Genomic DNA, 16,550 nt, shown 5'->3' on the forward strand with positions numbered 1-16,550 from the left:
GCTAAATTTTGAATGAAAAAAAAAAAAGCAGCCTATAAACAAGTGTTTCCCTGAAATAGACCTCATGCAGAAAAGGCACCTTCTCACAGCAGTGGGCGGCACCGCCAGCTCTGCCACCAGAGCCCCAGAGGCCTGAGCCCAGGCTGGCCCTCCCCGGAAGAAGCCTTCTCACCCCGACCCACCTTCAAACTCGTGATTTTGGGCCCTCACACATCAGCCAGGTCTGAAAATGCGCATTTCTGTCCTTTCAGGCCACTGACAGGAATTACAGCGGAAGGGTTGCCGTAACTGCGCACGGCTGCCCTGTGAGTAACACTGTGTGGGAGTGGGTTGGGGACATAAGAATGACGACACAGACAGACACTCCACCAGGAAGAAGCCCACAGCAGACATCAACAATCGCTTTATTAAGGCTCGGAGTGGTCTCCCAGTGGGGGGATGAGTCACTCACCCACAGACCCCTGCATGGTTCACTTCGGGGTGACACTCTGAAGGCGGAGGTGCTCCTATAGGTCCCGAGCCGCAGCGTACTGCGCTCTGCTCATGACTGCCCCGCTGGAGGGGGTGTGCAGACAAGCCTGAAGGGGTGTGTGCAGACAACTCAGGGGCCCTCAGCAGGGTGATCCTGCCCAGGGTGGGGCTGGCTCCAGTAGGCCCTGAGGTCTGGCAGGGGGACTGGCAGGGAGGCACAGGAGAGCAGGGACAGCTCCCTCACCCCTCCTAGCACAAGCTATGGCTTTGTTATCCTGTTGCCACTTGGAGCAGGAGGGTCATGTCCCCTCGCGCAACCCTCGTGTGTTACACGGTATGAGGTGATGAAGGAAAAGACCCCTGGGAAAGAAAAGGCAGCTCAGGGACCCACTCGCACCCTACTCTGTGCCTAGCACCTGGCCAGACCTCGGGAGCTGTGACTCCTCCCAGCGATGGGTCTTCTCTTGTTGAGGTTGGTCACTCAGAAGTGGACCCGCAGCACATCCTGGCTGGCAGCTGGCCGCTGGCAGACTGTGCACGTCATGGGCAAGGACCGCTGCTTCTCACCCAGGCAGGGCCGGCACAGAAGGTGGCCACAGGGAAGTTGGTACACGGGCTCCTTTCTGAAGTAGGGAGAGAACACTCTTTTGCAGGTGGCGCACTCGGGGCCCAGGCTGCTCCCAGGCTGCTCTGGTAAATCAAGGAGGAAAGTAGGCCAATGTTAGGGAAAGCTGCTTCCTGGGCCAGGCATCTCTCCTGGAAGACAGGCACGTGCTGGGAATGAAAAGAGAAGCTGCCCACCACACACCCACCAAAGCTGCAGCAACTGCCTCAGCCTCCCCCCAGTTGCCTCTGGCTGATCTGGGAGAAGAGGTAGCAGGGAGCCTGGAAATCTGGGAGGCCTCCATCTCTATCATCTTTGATCACATCTCTATGCTCCCATGAATGCTCAAGAAAAGTCAGCTCCCGAGGGCAGCCAGGCAGGACTGGGCCCTTCCTCCTGACCTCTCAGCGAGACACATTTTCCCTGGGACAGGCTGCCAAGGCCAGAGCAAGGCACAGGCTCACCCTGGCAGTCACAAGCTGCAAAAAAGGTTAGACAGGACAAGAAAAAGGGGACAGCAGAAGATGGCCCAGTTTCGCAAGGCTGGCGCAGCTCAAGAGGGGAGGGAGGCCACCAGACCTGCCTGCTGAGCCTGGCGCTGGCTTCTCTTCAGTCCCTCAGCCTCCTTCCTGTGCTGCACACCCCCAGGGGCAGGCGCAGGCGCTCCCCTTCCCTGCTTCCTGTAGGGCCTTCCTGAATGAAGGCCACAGCGGACAAGTCCTGCCACACTTGCTCCCCAAGCTGCACTGGCTCTTTCCTCTCTCGTGGACCTAGCACAAGGAACCTGCTCTTCTCCTTCAATACACACCTCCTGAGAGGGTAGACAACATAGGCAGGTGCTGGGCTCACTGTCCTACTTGCAGTCCACTTCTCCATTCCCAGACCATCACCCCTGGGGACCCTAAAGGCACCCCAAACCAATTTGCTTCATAAATGCTTCTTACACCCACCGCCTCCTCCTCATCTTTTTTCATTACAATAATCCAGGCCACCCTCTCATCTCCAGCCTAACTGGATGGCCTTCCTACAGTCTTATCCTCTTAATCCACCTCAAAGCTGCCCTCAATGACCCCCAAACACAACCAGACCTCCCCTACACCTCTGCTTTCCACCTCTTAGGGGCTCCCCATCACCTCTGGGACAGCCAGGATGCCCTTGTTCGGCCTGTCCAACCTCACCTCTCTTCACACTCAGTCTTGTCTACTAGGGCTCAGAGATCTCAAACTGCTTCTTTCCTGCACATATCCTGCTATTGTTGGCCTCAGACCTTGTGCTTGCTGTCTCCTTTGCCTAACCAGTTGCCATGGAGTCGACTCCAACTCATGGTGACCCCATGTGTGTCAGAGTAGAACCCTGCTCCATAGGGTTTTCAATGACTGATTTTTCAGAAGTACAGACTGCCAGGCCTCTCCTCCCAGACACCTCTAGGTGGACTTGAACCTCTGACCTTTTTGTTAACAGCCGAGTGTTGTTAACCTTTTGCACCACCGAGGGACTCCTCCCTTTGCCTAGAATGCCCTTATTCTTTGAGACTTAGCTCAGACCACACCTCCTCCAGGAAGATGTCCCTGACTGCCCTGCTCCTGTGCTTTCAGAGCCCCGGTCAGCAACCTAATCATGAAGCAACCTAAAAGCACCAGGTGTCTCTCATGGGCACAAAGCCCAAGAATTCTATAGCACACGGAAAGAGTACTTTCCTTTCCGCATAGGTAAACTTCTACCACACACTGGCCTAGACATTTTTAAAAAAAAGATGAAGGAAAGGGACACTGACTTATATTTACCAAGTGTCTCTTGCATGCCAGGTTCTGTGCTAGATGCTTCTGAGAGCTGTTTGACCCATAGGTGCATCGTCAGATTTCATTCTCCATTTGAGTTTTAAAAGCCACATCTGCCACCCCACCACCGAAGTATGTAAGGGCCTCAATTCTCTCCAGCACTGCCCAGCAGCCCCATTAAAGGGTTTCAGAGGCCTAGAGCCCCAGGGGAAGTTTCAGTGATAAAGGAACAAAGATCATCAAGGAAGAAACTACTGTGCTTTCGGCAGATTGGAAACCTAAAGCCCCCAAAACAGTCTCTTTCCAGGTCCCAGGCTGCCACTTACCAGACATCTAACAATGGACTAAACGTGCCAAGAAGGTGGCACCTTCCTATACTAGGAAAGACCAGAATTTTTTTTTTTAGTTGGGGGAGGGGAGAGAGACAACTATTAAGCTCTGTCTTTGGCTGCTGACGCTGTAGGATCCTGCCTAATGAGGGGCATTTAGTACGGAATGCTCTCCCAGTTGTGCTTCCCTAAATCCACACTGAGTAAGAACTTAACCAGCCTCAAGTTTTCTTTGCCTTCGAAAAATGTGTTCACAGGTAACGTCACAGAATGAACTTAAATGATAAGGAGAATGTGCATGAAATATTTTCAGTGGCACCTAATTATACACAGGGTCGCTGCGAGTTGGAATCGACTCGGCGGCAACGGGTTTGTTTTTTTTTTTAATAAGAAATGCTAATGATTCTGATGGTGGGCAACTGTGTTCAAACTGAGAATTTTTATGTGCTGTCATGGTTTTAAAACGTGTCTGCAGGGTAGTTCCAGTTCCTGGCAAGATGGAGTAATAAGCACATTCCACCCTGTCCCTCCCACTGAATGCAACTACAAACTCCGGACAGAGACAGCTGTGCAAGGACTCTGGAAAGTGAAAGGGAGCAGGCAGACTGGGGAAGGAGACCCGGAGTTGAAGGATCACCAAACCAGCAGTGGGTTTCCTGCCCCCTCCTCGCCAGATCACCTGGCCTGGGCTCAAAAGTAGCTCAGCACCTGTAAGTGTGTACTGCATAAGGCCAGAAAAAGTTCCACAACAACACTTTCTTTTCATTCTGAGGAACAAGAAAGTAGATTCCTAAGGATCAGAGTCAGAATCCACTCGATGGCAGCGGGTTTTGCTTTCTGGGTTTTTTTGTTTTTAAGGGTTAGACAGAGTAGGGGGAAATCCTGTTTTTTTGGTTTTGTTTTATTTTCTTTTTCTCTCCTCTGTCCTCCAGCCACCAGGCCCAGGTCACAGATGCAATCACAGGAATTGCATGGCAAAGCAGGCAAACCAAAGCTCCGGCTCTCTGGTTGGAGGATGAGGAAGGTGTCAAGGAGACTGCAGAGATTAGGAGCTCAAAAGAGAGATCCTATAAGTGGTGTATCGGCTCCTGGACTCGCCTCTGCGCTGTGCATGTGTGGATCTGACCCTAATAGTTCAGTGTTAGAAGGTTTAGTCTGAGACATCCATGAGATGCCCATGTGCAGTGCCAAGCAGCTGAGTTCCAAGGAGAGGCAAGAGCTATAGAAGAACACAGGGCAGTCACTGGACAAGTGTGCTCTCACTCAGGGTGAGAGAGTACCGAAGAAGAGGGTCTGGGGCCAGAGTCTTGTAGAGGAGGAAGAGTCAGCAATGGAAACTGAAGAGGGACTACTGAGGATGAGGAAAAACAGGCACAACAGTCCAGAGGCTGAGAGAGAAGGTGTTTCATGAAGGAGGGGCTGGGCTGGTCACATCAAATGCTGCTGGGAGTGTAAGCCACCACTAATCTTGGGGTCACAGAAATTGCTGGTCACTTTGACAAGACAGGCTCTTGGGAATGGTCAGACTAGAAACCTAATCAGAGTGGGCAGAATAGAGATGAGGAGGTGGGAATGGAAGACAGAAAAGGAAAAAGGTCTGGGATCCAGAAAATGAGAAAGGACTGGCTTGGGGGAAGTAGGAGGAATCAAGTGTACACCTTATCACTAGCCCCATAAAGCTTCATCTTGTTAAAAAAAAAAAAAAAAAAAATTCCAACAATATCCCAGCCAGTACTTCTTGCTTTGAATCTAATAGATTCTATCATACAATGTGTTCCCAAGTTCATTTCAGGGAAAAATTGGTTCAGCAAGCTACTTCAGGAACTGTCTTTAGTAAGACCCTGATGAGAATGTTTAATAGAAAGGGATGACGATGACATATTCAACCCCAAACCTTCCTCCACATTTATAAAAAGTCTCTCAGATGCCAGATGGGAGACGGATTAAATCAGAAAATAAACAAAAAAGGAGAAACCAATAAAAGGCCTCAGGACAGAAGAATTAACATTAGATCTTACCCAAAAACCACAGTAAAGAGTAGCCAAGCCCTAAATTCACAGAATTACTAATAGTTGTCTAACGAAAGTCTTTCTCCTGCAAAGTTTAACTCCTGCTGGCAAAGGAGAGAGAAGAGGCTTTCTCGCCTGGCCTGGGTGTTGGAGCTAAGGAGGAGGCTGGGCATGCAGATCTGCAGATAGCCCAGATGCATGGCCCCACACACTGCGCAGAGAACAGACCACTGTTCAAAGGCTTCCAGGATATGGATGGGGCCCATGTTACCCAAGCTGGCGCCTGGCCTCCAAGAAGAGTTGCTCCCTCTTGTGCCAAGGTGCTGGAGCTGTCCCCTGGTCAGCCGAGCTGTGAAAGAGGGCATGGAGCCAAGGGTCGATGTCACGGCAATTTCCAAGCTTTGTGACAGCTTCTGCTCATGGGATATTGGACCTGTCGAGAGACACACAGACCACAACATCCAGAGAGGTTCAGCAAAAAAGCTACTCACCAATGAATCTGAAGACTACAAAGACAGCACTTCCAACTTCAAATAGCTATACAGTCAGCCCTCCATATCCGAGGGTTCCGCATCCGCGGATTCAACTAACTGCAGATCGAAAATATTCGGGGAAAAAAGGATGATATGTAGGCATACCCTGCTGGAGCCTCTGGCCATTTCACAGATCCTCAGTCTCTCTCCAGCACTCATTTAAGCATTGTTCGCCTCCATCTGATGTGTACTATTTAGTTAGGCTTACGATGGTTGCCTCTGTACTGAACATGTACAGACTTTTTTCTTGTCACTCCCTAAACATTACAGTAGACCAACTATTTACATAGCATTTACACTGTATTAGGTATTATAACTAATCTAGAGATGATTTAAAATATATGGGAGGATGTGTGTAGGTTATATGCAGATAGTACACCATTTTATATAAGGGACTTGAGCATCCACGGATTTTGGTATCTGAGGGGTGTCCTGGAACCAATCCCCGCGGATACCGACGGACAACTTTAACTGTAAAGAAACTCCTTCTTAATGTCAACTGGTGGACTGTAGTGACAGAACACTGGGAGTTAAAACCCTGGGAACCTGGCAGTTCCTACCCATCCCACACTCTTCAGGGTTTCTGGGCTCTATTTTAGCTTTTCTCTCTTTCTAGAAGTTCCCAGGCAGGTATGGGCCACCTCGTGGCTCAACTGCGGAACTGCACCCTGCTTTCTAAAAGCCTCTCTGGAGACCAAGGAAATGAGTATGAGCCAGCAAATGCCCATCTTCACACTCCTACTCCCTGCCCTCCCACTCCCTCCCCACCAGCCTTGGTCTTCTCTTTCTCCAACTCTTCCTTTCTGGGGCCCCATTACCCTGCGAGCTGCTTGCCTGTGCTCTCTAGGTGTTTGCGCCCTCTCTCTCCTGTTAAGTAAAGCAAAGCAGTTATTACTCAGATTGGGATAACCGAGACTTTACTCTGCCCACTCCTGATCTAGGGGACCTTCCATGTGTGATCCACAGGAAGCTAAGCTATGAGGTCACAGGAAGACAAAGGGAGAAGGGACAGCTATACAAGAAAGGATGCAGGGACCTGCCTGGTAGCAGAGTTCACAAGACTGCCCCAAAGTAGAGAATGGAAAGTTTTGTCTATGGTTTGCAGGACATAGGACATTATTAGCTTGGAGCCTTGGAGCACCGATCAGCATGGCCCTGTGTCACCAAATGAGTCTGTCAAGGTCAACACTACCAGAGAGTGCAACAAACAGACCCAGGGTCTAAGGACCTTTGTCTGCCTCTTGCCCCACTACACTACCAATGATTTCAGGAGTTCCTGGGGTCATGTTAACTAAAATTTACCCACAAAATCAGAGAAGACAGATGTAACCATTAGGTGCACTATTTGCATAGGCCTTTTAGAGTAAGGGGAAACTAAAAGAAACATAAAATCTACACAGACTAATTCTCATAAAGAAAAAGTTGTCCAAAAAGCACCAGGCACTGACAATCCCAGGGGGATTCTAGTACTATTTAAACTGTTTCGCAGTGTCATGGATTGAATTGTGTCCCCCGAAAATATCTGTCAATTTGGCTGGGTCATGATTCCCAGTATTGTATGACTGTCTACCATTTTATCATTTGATGTGATTTCCCTATGTGTTGTAAATGCTATCACTATAATGTAATAAGATGGATTAGCAGCAGTTATACTGATAAGGTCTACAAGATTAGGTACTGTCTCACGCCAGTCTCTTCTGAGATATAAAAGAGAGAAGCAAGCAGAGAGACACAGGAACCTCATACCACCAAGAAAGCAGCGTCGGGAGCAGAGTGCACCCTTTGGACCTTGAGGTTCCTGTGCTGAGATGCTCCCAGACCAACGGAAGACTGAAGACAGGGACCTCCCTCCAGAGCCGACAAAGAGAAGGCCTTCTTCTGGAGCTGACACCCTAAATTTGGACTTGTAGCCTACTGGACTGTGAGAGAATAAATTTCTCTTCGTTAAAGCCATCCACTTGTGGTATTTCTGTTAGAGCAGCACTAGATGACTAAGACACACAGTATAGACAAGGAAAATTTTCAAATTCTTTTTATGAAGCAAGTACATCATTGATACCAAAACTTGTCCAAACACACTCACAAAACTACAGTCCAATCTCACTAATGAATTCAAAAACACGAGCAAATACACTAAAAGAATCATGACCAAATCGAGTTTATTCCAGGAATGTAAGAATGGTTCAATATTAGGAAACCTATTAATGTACTTTAACACATTAAAAGATCTAAGGATGAAACATCGTAATATTATCTCCACCAATACTGAAAAGGCACTAGACAAAATTCAACCTCCAGTCTTGGATAAAAACACTCAATTAAGGAATCAATGGTATAGGAGACAGCCTTTGGGTATCCCTTCCCCTGGAGTGTGGGCTGGACTTAGTGATTTGCTTATAACAAACAATACAGTAAAACTGATGGGATGTCATGTCCAAGATTAGGTATTAAAGACTATGATGATTTCCATCTTGTTTGCACACCCTTTCTTTGGTACTTCCTGATTGCTCTGATGAAGCAAGCTACCATATTGTGAGCTACCCATGGAGAGGCCCATGTGGCAGAGAACTGAGGGTAGCCTCCAGCCTACAAGGAACTGAACTGTGAAACAACCATGAGTGAGACTGGAAGTGAACCCTTCCCTGGTCAGGTCTTGAGATGACTGCAGTCAACACTTTTGATTACAGCCTGAGAAAGACCCTGAAGTTGAGGACCTAGAAGGGTTATGCCTGGATTCCTGACCACAGAAACTATAAGACAAGGAATGTTTGTTGCCTTAAGCTAGTAAGTTTTGGGGTAATTTGTTAAGTACCAATAGATAACTAATACAAATGGATACTTTATTAACTTCCTTAAAACAGATCTTAACCCAAAAGCCAAAGTTGGGCTTATACTGAGGCATTCACACTGAAGTCAGAACAAGAGAAGGGTGCCCACGATCACCTGTATTATTTAACACTGTGCCAGAGGTACTAGCTAAAACATTTATTTCAATAAGAGAAAGAAATGAGAGGTTAAGAAACATTAGAAAACAGAATATAAAATTATCATTGTTTATATTATATGATTGTATAGGAGGTAGCTAAAAAATGACTAGATAATAATTCAGTAAAGTACAGAGATACAAAATTAATACACAGATATCAATGGCTTTCATACATTTAAACAAAATTCAGTTAGAAGGTATAAAGGAAGAAAATGCTCCATTTAGAAAAGCATCAAAATAAAAAAATAAAACCAAGATTAAACTTAATAAAAAAGTGAAAATCCATATAAAGAAACCCTAAAACTACAGAAGAACACAAAAGAAGGCCTCAGTGAAAAGATATACCACAGGAAGAGTCAATATCACAAAGATATCAATTCTAAGTTCATTTATAAATTTAATGTGATCACAATTTTCTTAAAGTTTTGTTTTTGGGGAGGGGAGGACTAAACAAGGTGATTCTAAAATTCATATGGAAAAAATAAGAATAATCAAGGCAACTTTGAAAATAATAAAAAATGAGAGGGGAACTTGCTCTAATAGCTATTAAAACATATTAGAAACCAACAATAATTAAAATATGTTACAGACACACCAATAAATAACCAAACCAAACCTGCTGCCGTCGAGTCGATTCCGACTCATAGCGACCCTATAGGACAGCAGAACTGCCCCACACGGTTTCCAAGGAGGGGCTGGTGGATTCGAACTGCCAATCTTTAGGATAGCAGCTGAGCTCTTAACCAGTGAGCCACCAGGGCTCCACGAATAAATAAAGAGACCAACAACACAACAGAAAGTCTAAAAATACTCAAATATATACAGAAATTTAGTACATGATATAAGCGGCATTTCAAATCAGTAGGAGAAAGATGGAACAGTCAATAAATGGGCACATGGGTAGCCAGCTGAAAAAACATTAAGCTGGATCCATACCTTACACCATTCCAAGTGGATCAAAGATTTAAATTTAAAAGAATAATCAGATCATAAAAATACTAAAAGAACACATGGGAGAACTCCTTGGATGGGGAAAGTCTAAATGACCCAAAAGCCAGAAGCTGTAAGGAAAAAAAGATGGATAAACTAGACTACACTAAAAAAAAAAAAAACAACAAAAACCTGAATGGCCAAAAACACAGTAAGTCCTATACCCACCCCCTCCAAAAAGAAAAACCTGGGAAAATATATTTCAGCTCATAACAAAGTCAAAGGGCTAGTCTATAAAGACCTAGAAATTACCAAGAAAAAGACCAATAACTAATAGAAAATAAGCAAAGGAGATGGACAGACAGTTCACAGAACAGGAAATACAAATGATTTTTAATTATATGAGAAGATGCTCAATCTCACTAACAAAAGAAATGAAAATGAAAACAACATAAAATACCATTTTTTAATCTATCAAATGATAGTTTGAAAACACATTATTTTAGTAAGGCTGTGAGGAATCTCACCAACACTGCTGGTAGGATATTCACTGTGCAATCCAGCAATATCTGTCACATTTACAGATGAATATATCCTTTGGCCTAGAAATTCCACTTCTATGATCTTGTCCTACAGATACACTTGCCCATATAGAAAACTATCCATGTACAAAGTTATTCACTGAAGTTTTATTTGTAATAGCAAAATATTAAAAACAGCCTAAATGTCAATCAAAAGGAGGGGGCATTAGGGATAGATGTTTTACTCTGTGTGTGTATAATTTTCTAACTATAAGAATATATTGCTTATTCAAAAACAAAAATCAGAGCTAAAGGTAGATATGGTTAAAATACCCAGTGATAAAGTAGTCTGAAGATTTTTTATGAAAAATTTAAAGTTCATACCCAATCTCAGACTCTGAAAATCACTCATCTTTATTTTGTTTCAACTTTACAGTTAAAAGATCTTATTGATTTTGCTCTTTTCTCTATAAATTTAAAAACAGCTTTCTCCTCAAATCAGTATTTCTGACCCGGAGATGTCATAAACGAGGCACCAGGATTTTCTGCTCATGCTTTCCTGAGCTGAAAAGACATTTTTTATTTATATCTCTTCATTTCTCGATTCTCCTCCTATCTTTTACTAGAATTAAATGCTTTATTTGTCAATCTGTTTGGAACACATGAAAACCACAACAGTCCTTCATGCAGGGTCTCATGGAATGCACATGAACGTGGGGTTCAGCAAAACAAAGGTGCCCAAATCTGAGACCAATGAAGCAGGGACCATGTGGAAGATGGGTGGGGGCTAGGGGAGGAAATGACTGTGGCAAAAAGCGAAGCTTAAGCAAAGCAACCAAGGCTGACTGAACACATTCAGCTGCACAGGTCCCCAGGTGAACAACGGTGCACTCCTCAGGAGATGGCAGGCATCGCTGGTCCCAGGAACCACTGGCAACCCCTAGGCAAGATGCGAGAAGCCAGGATGCTTAAATCTCCTCGTAAAGAATGTTTCAACTCGTCCACACACTAACAGCACCTTCTTCGACGTGTCTTGTCTCTTCAACAAGACTACCTTCTGAAAGGGGGGCCCACAATCTACTATTTTTCTACTTTTCCACATGTCCATGGCATCCCATGGAGTGGTGGGGTGAGGCAGGGAGTACCTTGATGCATTTATATCAACGCACCTCTGTAAACGATAGAAACACCACTCTGGAGAAGCCCACTGATACATGAGTAACCGTAAAGAGGATATCAGAAGGAAGACAAGGTCAGCTTCGAAGGACTGGTGTCTTTCCTCCCAGCAGCTTTGACCAAGACTTTGAGCCCAGGGTGAAGTGTTGACTTGGCCAGGGGATATAAAGGGAGCCGGAGGAAGGTAGAAACCACTGGGGGAACTATCATTGCATGGAGGAGCAAAATACACAGACTGAAGCCTTGGAACAGACGAGAACACATACCAGCCCCTCCAAGGTCCTGGATTGTCTCTGGCCTGAATACAAAGGTGGAGGCCCCACAATGAGAAATGAGAAAGAGGAGCATGGGCACTAGCCTGAGGAATTTACACTGGCAAAGCATAAAGCAAACAGTGCCAGGTGTCACCCAGGAAGAGCTGGTATGACAACAGGCTATGCACGTAGCATGGAGATTACCTGTTGAGCAGTCCATGTGCGTCAGGCCAAGCTCACTGGCAGCTTTCATTTTCTTAGCGGTGTGCTCTGAGGTAGTGGGTGAGACCAGAGGGCTTGTGGCAGAAAAACAGGAAGCATTTATACCAAGGCTACTGTCTGGGGCTTGTTCAGCCTGTTCCATCTTCCTTTTCCGAGAAGGCGTAACGATGGAAGAAGGGGTTGCCGCCACTGCAGTCTGTGCTCTTCCAAGCAGGTGGCAGCCAGGGATGGAGTGCTGGAGCAGGAAATGGTCAATCCGGGCCTTCAGGGAGGGGTGAGGCAGAGGCTGAGAGTGTAGAGTAAAGGCTACCCCCGTGAAAGGGTCGCTGGGTACCCGGCCCCACGCAGCTTCACTGCGGTTACACTTTTCCAGTGTGCTCTGGTCGATGACCTTGCCTGAGGGTAGCAACATGGGACAAGGCATGATCTCCAGGGTGATGGGATCCAAGAACTCCTCAGGCACATCCTGAATTACCTCAGCCAGCTCCTGCAGGCTAGAGGGGGCCTGGTGGCACTCAGACTGGCCCCCAGGGTCACAGTCACTCTCCATGGGCAAGGCCGGGGCCTGCAGAGCCAAGCCCTGAGGGAGGCTCTCTGAGGCAACCAGCAGGACACTGTCTATCACCTCCTGGGAGCAAGTTTTGGCTGGTTGACCCCACACTTCCAACCGCTTGATGCATGGGATACTGCTGCCTGTCACGTGGGTGATACAGATCTTGAGATGGGCCACATAGCTAAGGGAAATAGCCCCTTTATTCCAGAGCTCCTGGGCCACAATAGCAGGAGAGGGGAGTGTGGCTTCCGCTGGGCCAAAAGGTGCCCTGGCCTTGAAGCCCCTGTGGTTAAACACCACTTGGCTCTGGTTTTTCAACAAGACTTTGCCTACCAAGGTGAACGCCTCTTTCTCTGGGATGGATGGCTCAGCTGGGCCTGGGGTCTGACACTCGTGGGTACACCAAGATGCTCTGCTGGGTAAGGCAGACGTGTACATTTCCAGGCCAGTGACATTGTGGCCTCCCCCAGCTGTGAGGTCTATGTTAATCCTACAGATTTCCACATTAAAGGGAAAAGAAACTGTCACATAGACTGGTGGCTTAATGAAATACTCTGTCCTAAAACCACGACTTCTCTTTGTGAGGTCTTCAGAGATGAGATTTTCTACTTCATAACCATCAGCTGATATCTAGATTTAAAGACAAATATGAGACACACTGATTTAATGAGGTCCAAATGAAGACAACTAGTTTTTCAAGAACTTGCCATTTCTAAGAAAACTCTTTAAGGAAAGTTTGAAGTTCATTGTTTTAAGTTTTCTTCTATTAAACTAATCCTTCCTTTTTTTTTTTTTTGCAGGTATTCAAGATCAGGTCAAAGGTGAAGGTGTGTCCTCAGGTTCTGTCCATACTGAAAGCATACAAGCAATAAGATCCTGCCCAATCAAATAAAAAACTCCTTCAGTTTAGCATTAATTCAACAATTTAACATCATTCCTTCAAAATAACATCTCTGTGAAGAGAAAATAAAAATACTAATGGTTTTTTACTTCAAAGGATAAAAACATGTAGATTTAGGGGAAAACAAAGATATTCACTACATTTCTCAGTTTTGTATTTGGACCCTCCAATTATAACTTCCCTAAGGAAAGTATAGCAAACAAGCTTCTTGTAAGTCTATGATTGATGAAACTTGATAAAATGCGTGCACAGCGACAAGGACCACGAAGACTATGGAAAATTTAAAACAGTGGATGTGCTAGAGGGCGGGATTGTGAGTAATTCCTCCCCTTTTATAACCAATGGAAATGTGAAGGTATCTTGTCCAAAGGAGTCAGCCTAACTATCTGAGAACCTGAAACAGTATGTCATGTACAGAAACTCCAAATTAGGGAGAGATTCAATTCTTCCTTTGGTGTTTTCCTATTCACTGCTCTGGGCTATAGAAAGATATCCTCCTTTGCACAAATGGGGAGGTAGCTTAATTCAAATAATGAAGAACAAGCAATCCAAATAACAAATACAAGCCGTTATTTCTAGTATTAGAAATCAGCAAGAACAACTGAGGGGAGGGAGACTATTTCTACCTTTTATGACTTTGGGTGGAATTACACTTTCATCAAAAAGGGAAGAGTATGATGAAGACGACCCTCCACAAAATGAGTCACCGCTCACCTTCTAAGTGCTGTATGATTCTAGAGATTCAGTCTAACCCATGCTTACTGCAGTATACATTAAGCCTGCGTTAAGCCCACATACACAAGGTAGGAAATTGGAAAAATATGAAAAATACATATTGTTTATTTGTTGTATGTATTTGTTTAGTTTACCTTGTTGCAGTGAATTCTTGGTCTGAACTGTGGAAGGCAAAGATTTATTACCATCTTTGTGGCTGAAAGAATAGCTTCCAAGCATCAGAAACACCCTTAAATAAAAAATAAAACTTTGTATTAGTCAGACAAATTCAATTCTAAACTTTCAGGAATTGATTCCAAAAAGAAAATCAAACTGGATTAACAACAAAAACTTCAACACACACACACACTCACTCTTATGATCTATACTCATTCTCTGTATCCTACATGTGATGTTGGGTAAAATGAGTCACTTTAAAATTATGAAGACAAATATTGTATCATCTCACTTACATGAAATACCTAACACAGGCAAATGCACATAGGCAGAAAAGTAGATTAGTGGTTACCAGGGGCTGGGAGTAGGTGAACTACGGAGTTATATATTGCTTAATGGGTATAGAGTTTCTATTTAGGTGATGAAAAAGTTTTGGAAATAAATAGTGGTGATTTTTACAACACAGTGTACAACATTGTGAATATAAGGTCACTGATAAATATTTTACCACAATAAATTTTTTTTTAATTATGAAGGAGATTTCTACTGCAGGCTGAGAAAGTTGGCATGGACTATAGCAGTCTCCCAGTTTCTGGCTGTCACTATGCAGTGGGTTCCCCACAAGAAAGGGAGGGTCAGCAGTGGCTCAACCCAGAGAAAGAACAGGAATGCTTAGGCAGAGGGTTTAGAATGGAAAAGGTCGCAGAAAATAATCACAGCACTGCTGGGCATCTTTGTCAACACTTCTCAGTGCAATTATGTTTCCTCAATAAAAACAAAAAAACAACAATTAGGAGGATCAGAAACATCATTATTGAGAAACAGAAGATCTTATGGTTGGAAGGAGCTTAAGAGGACATTTAATCCAAATAGCTTAATGACCAATGTCCAACAGCCTTTGGTACTCCTCTGTAGATAAGTAGGGAAGCTACTAGAAACATCCCTTCCAAGGAGCTGAACTCTTTGGATAAGGCCAGCCAGCCAATTACTCTTCTGCCAGACTACCCTGCTTTTCCATCTGGCAGACATAACTCTTGTCAGCCCAACAGGGACAGGACCACTCTCTGAAGTCTTTTTATTGTCATGATCAGTATGTGCCACTAACAGAGGTCAGGCATGTTAGTCATCCTGCAACATTTGTGTGGACAGTTCTGCACAGTGAAGACGTGTTTCATGTGACTTTTAAATGTTTTTTATTATCTCAGTCTAGCCCCTAACTCAGTTTTACAAATAAACACAAAGTATTTTTTAACATAGTTATAATACATGCTAAATTTTCTAGGCAAATCTGCTGCAAAAGACCTCTTTAAAGTGTTTAAAAGCAAAGATGTCACTTTAAGGACTAAACTGCACCTGACCCAAGCCATGGTATTTTCAGTAGCCTCATATGCATGTGAAAGCTGGACAATGAATAAGGAAGACCAAAGAAGAACTGACGCCTTTGAATTACGGTGTTGGCAAAGAATATTGTATATACCACGGACTGCCAGAAGAACAAACCTGTCTTGGAAGATGTACAGCCCAGAATGCTCTTTAGAAGTGAGGATGAGGAGACTTCATCTCACATATTTTGGACATGTTATCAGGAGGGACCAGTCCCTAGAGAAGGACATCATGCTTAGTAGAGGGTCAGCAAAAAAGAGGAAGACCCTCAACGAGATGGATTGACACAGTGGCTGCAACAATGGGCTCAAACATAACTACTGTGAGGATGGCAGGGGACCAGGCAGTGTTTTGTTCTGTTGTACACAGGTTCGCTACTCAATGGTACCTAACAACAAATTTTCTAGTAAGGGAACTTCTATGTAAGTTGTGGGAATACTGTACTGTTTTTCAGACTTCACCAAGAGGGGTTCACCATTTCTGAAAACCTCATCACCGAGGGCAATGGCTTTGACATGTTGGTAAAAGCTTTTGATTATTTCTTTATGTCTTCTAGTATAGTCACACCCCAACATTTACATGTGAGAGTAAGTTTTATTTTATGATCACACTTCTAAAGTTTTCTATATTACTGTTAGGGCATTTTGTGTGTATGTATGTATGTTAGCTATTTATGGTCCTTTGTTCTTCCACATAAACTTTAGAATTTGCTTGTCAAGTTCCGTGAGAAATCCTGTTGGGATTTTTATTGGATTACATTGAATCTACAGTGCAATTTGGGGAGATAATATGACACATTTATTGTGGGGATATGTGCCATTAAAACATGGATGTATACAGGCCTCTATGCTGCACAACATGTTGAGACTTGTCCCCAACATGTTGAGACTTGTCACGACTTGTTTTTCCAAACCCGTTACTTGTCCCCAACATGTTGAGACTTGTCACGACTTGTTTTTCCAAACCCGTTACTGATTGGCTTGTTTACCTGAATTCCTCCTCCCTTGCC

General features: G+C 44.6%; 1 protein-coding gene across 3 annotated transcripts in view; it reads right to left on the reverse strand.

The window, feature by feature from the left end:
- Positions 1-404: 404 nt before the first annotated feature.
- UBOX5 (U-box domain containing 5) overlaps positions 405-16,550 on the reverse strand; it is a 43,263-nt gene continuing 27,117 nt past the window's right edge. Inside the window, exons 1-4 of one of the 3 annotated variants that reach the window (XM_012557474.2) lie at positions 14,137-15,531; positions 11,796-12,996; positions 5,463-5,624; positions 405-1,156 (exon numbers count right to left, since the gene is read on the reverse strand). In XM_012557474.2, coding sequence (XP_012412928.1) covers positions 1,035-1,156; positions 5,463-5,624; positions 11,796-12,996; positions 14,137-14,190 — 1,539 coding nt within the window. In that variant the 5' untranslated portion in view covers positions 14,191-15,531 and the 3' untranslated portion in view covers positions 405-1,034. Of the gene's footprint in view, positions 1,162-4,913; positions 5,625-11,795; positions 12,997-14,136; positions 15,532-16,550 lie in introns of those variants that run through there. The other 2 variants (XM_004383019.2, XM_023737510.1) reach the window with 2 other exon arrangements.

Source organism: Trichechus manatus, unplaced genomic scaffold (genome assembly GCF_000243295.1).
Source record: "Trichechus manatus latirostris isolate Lorelei unplaced genomic scaffold, TriManLat1.0 scaffold00104, whole genome shotgun sequence".
Lineage (NCBI taxonomy): Eukaryota > Metazoa > Chordata > Mammalia > Sirenia > Trichechidae > Trichechus > Trichechus manatus.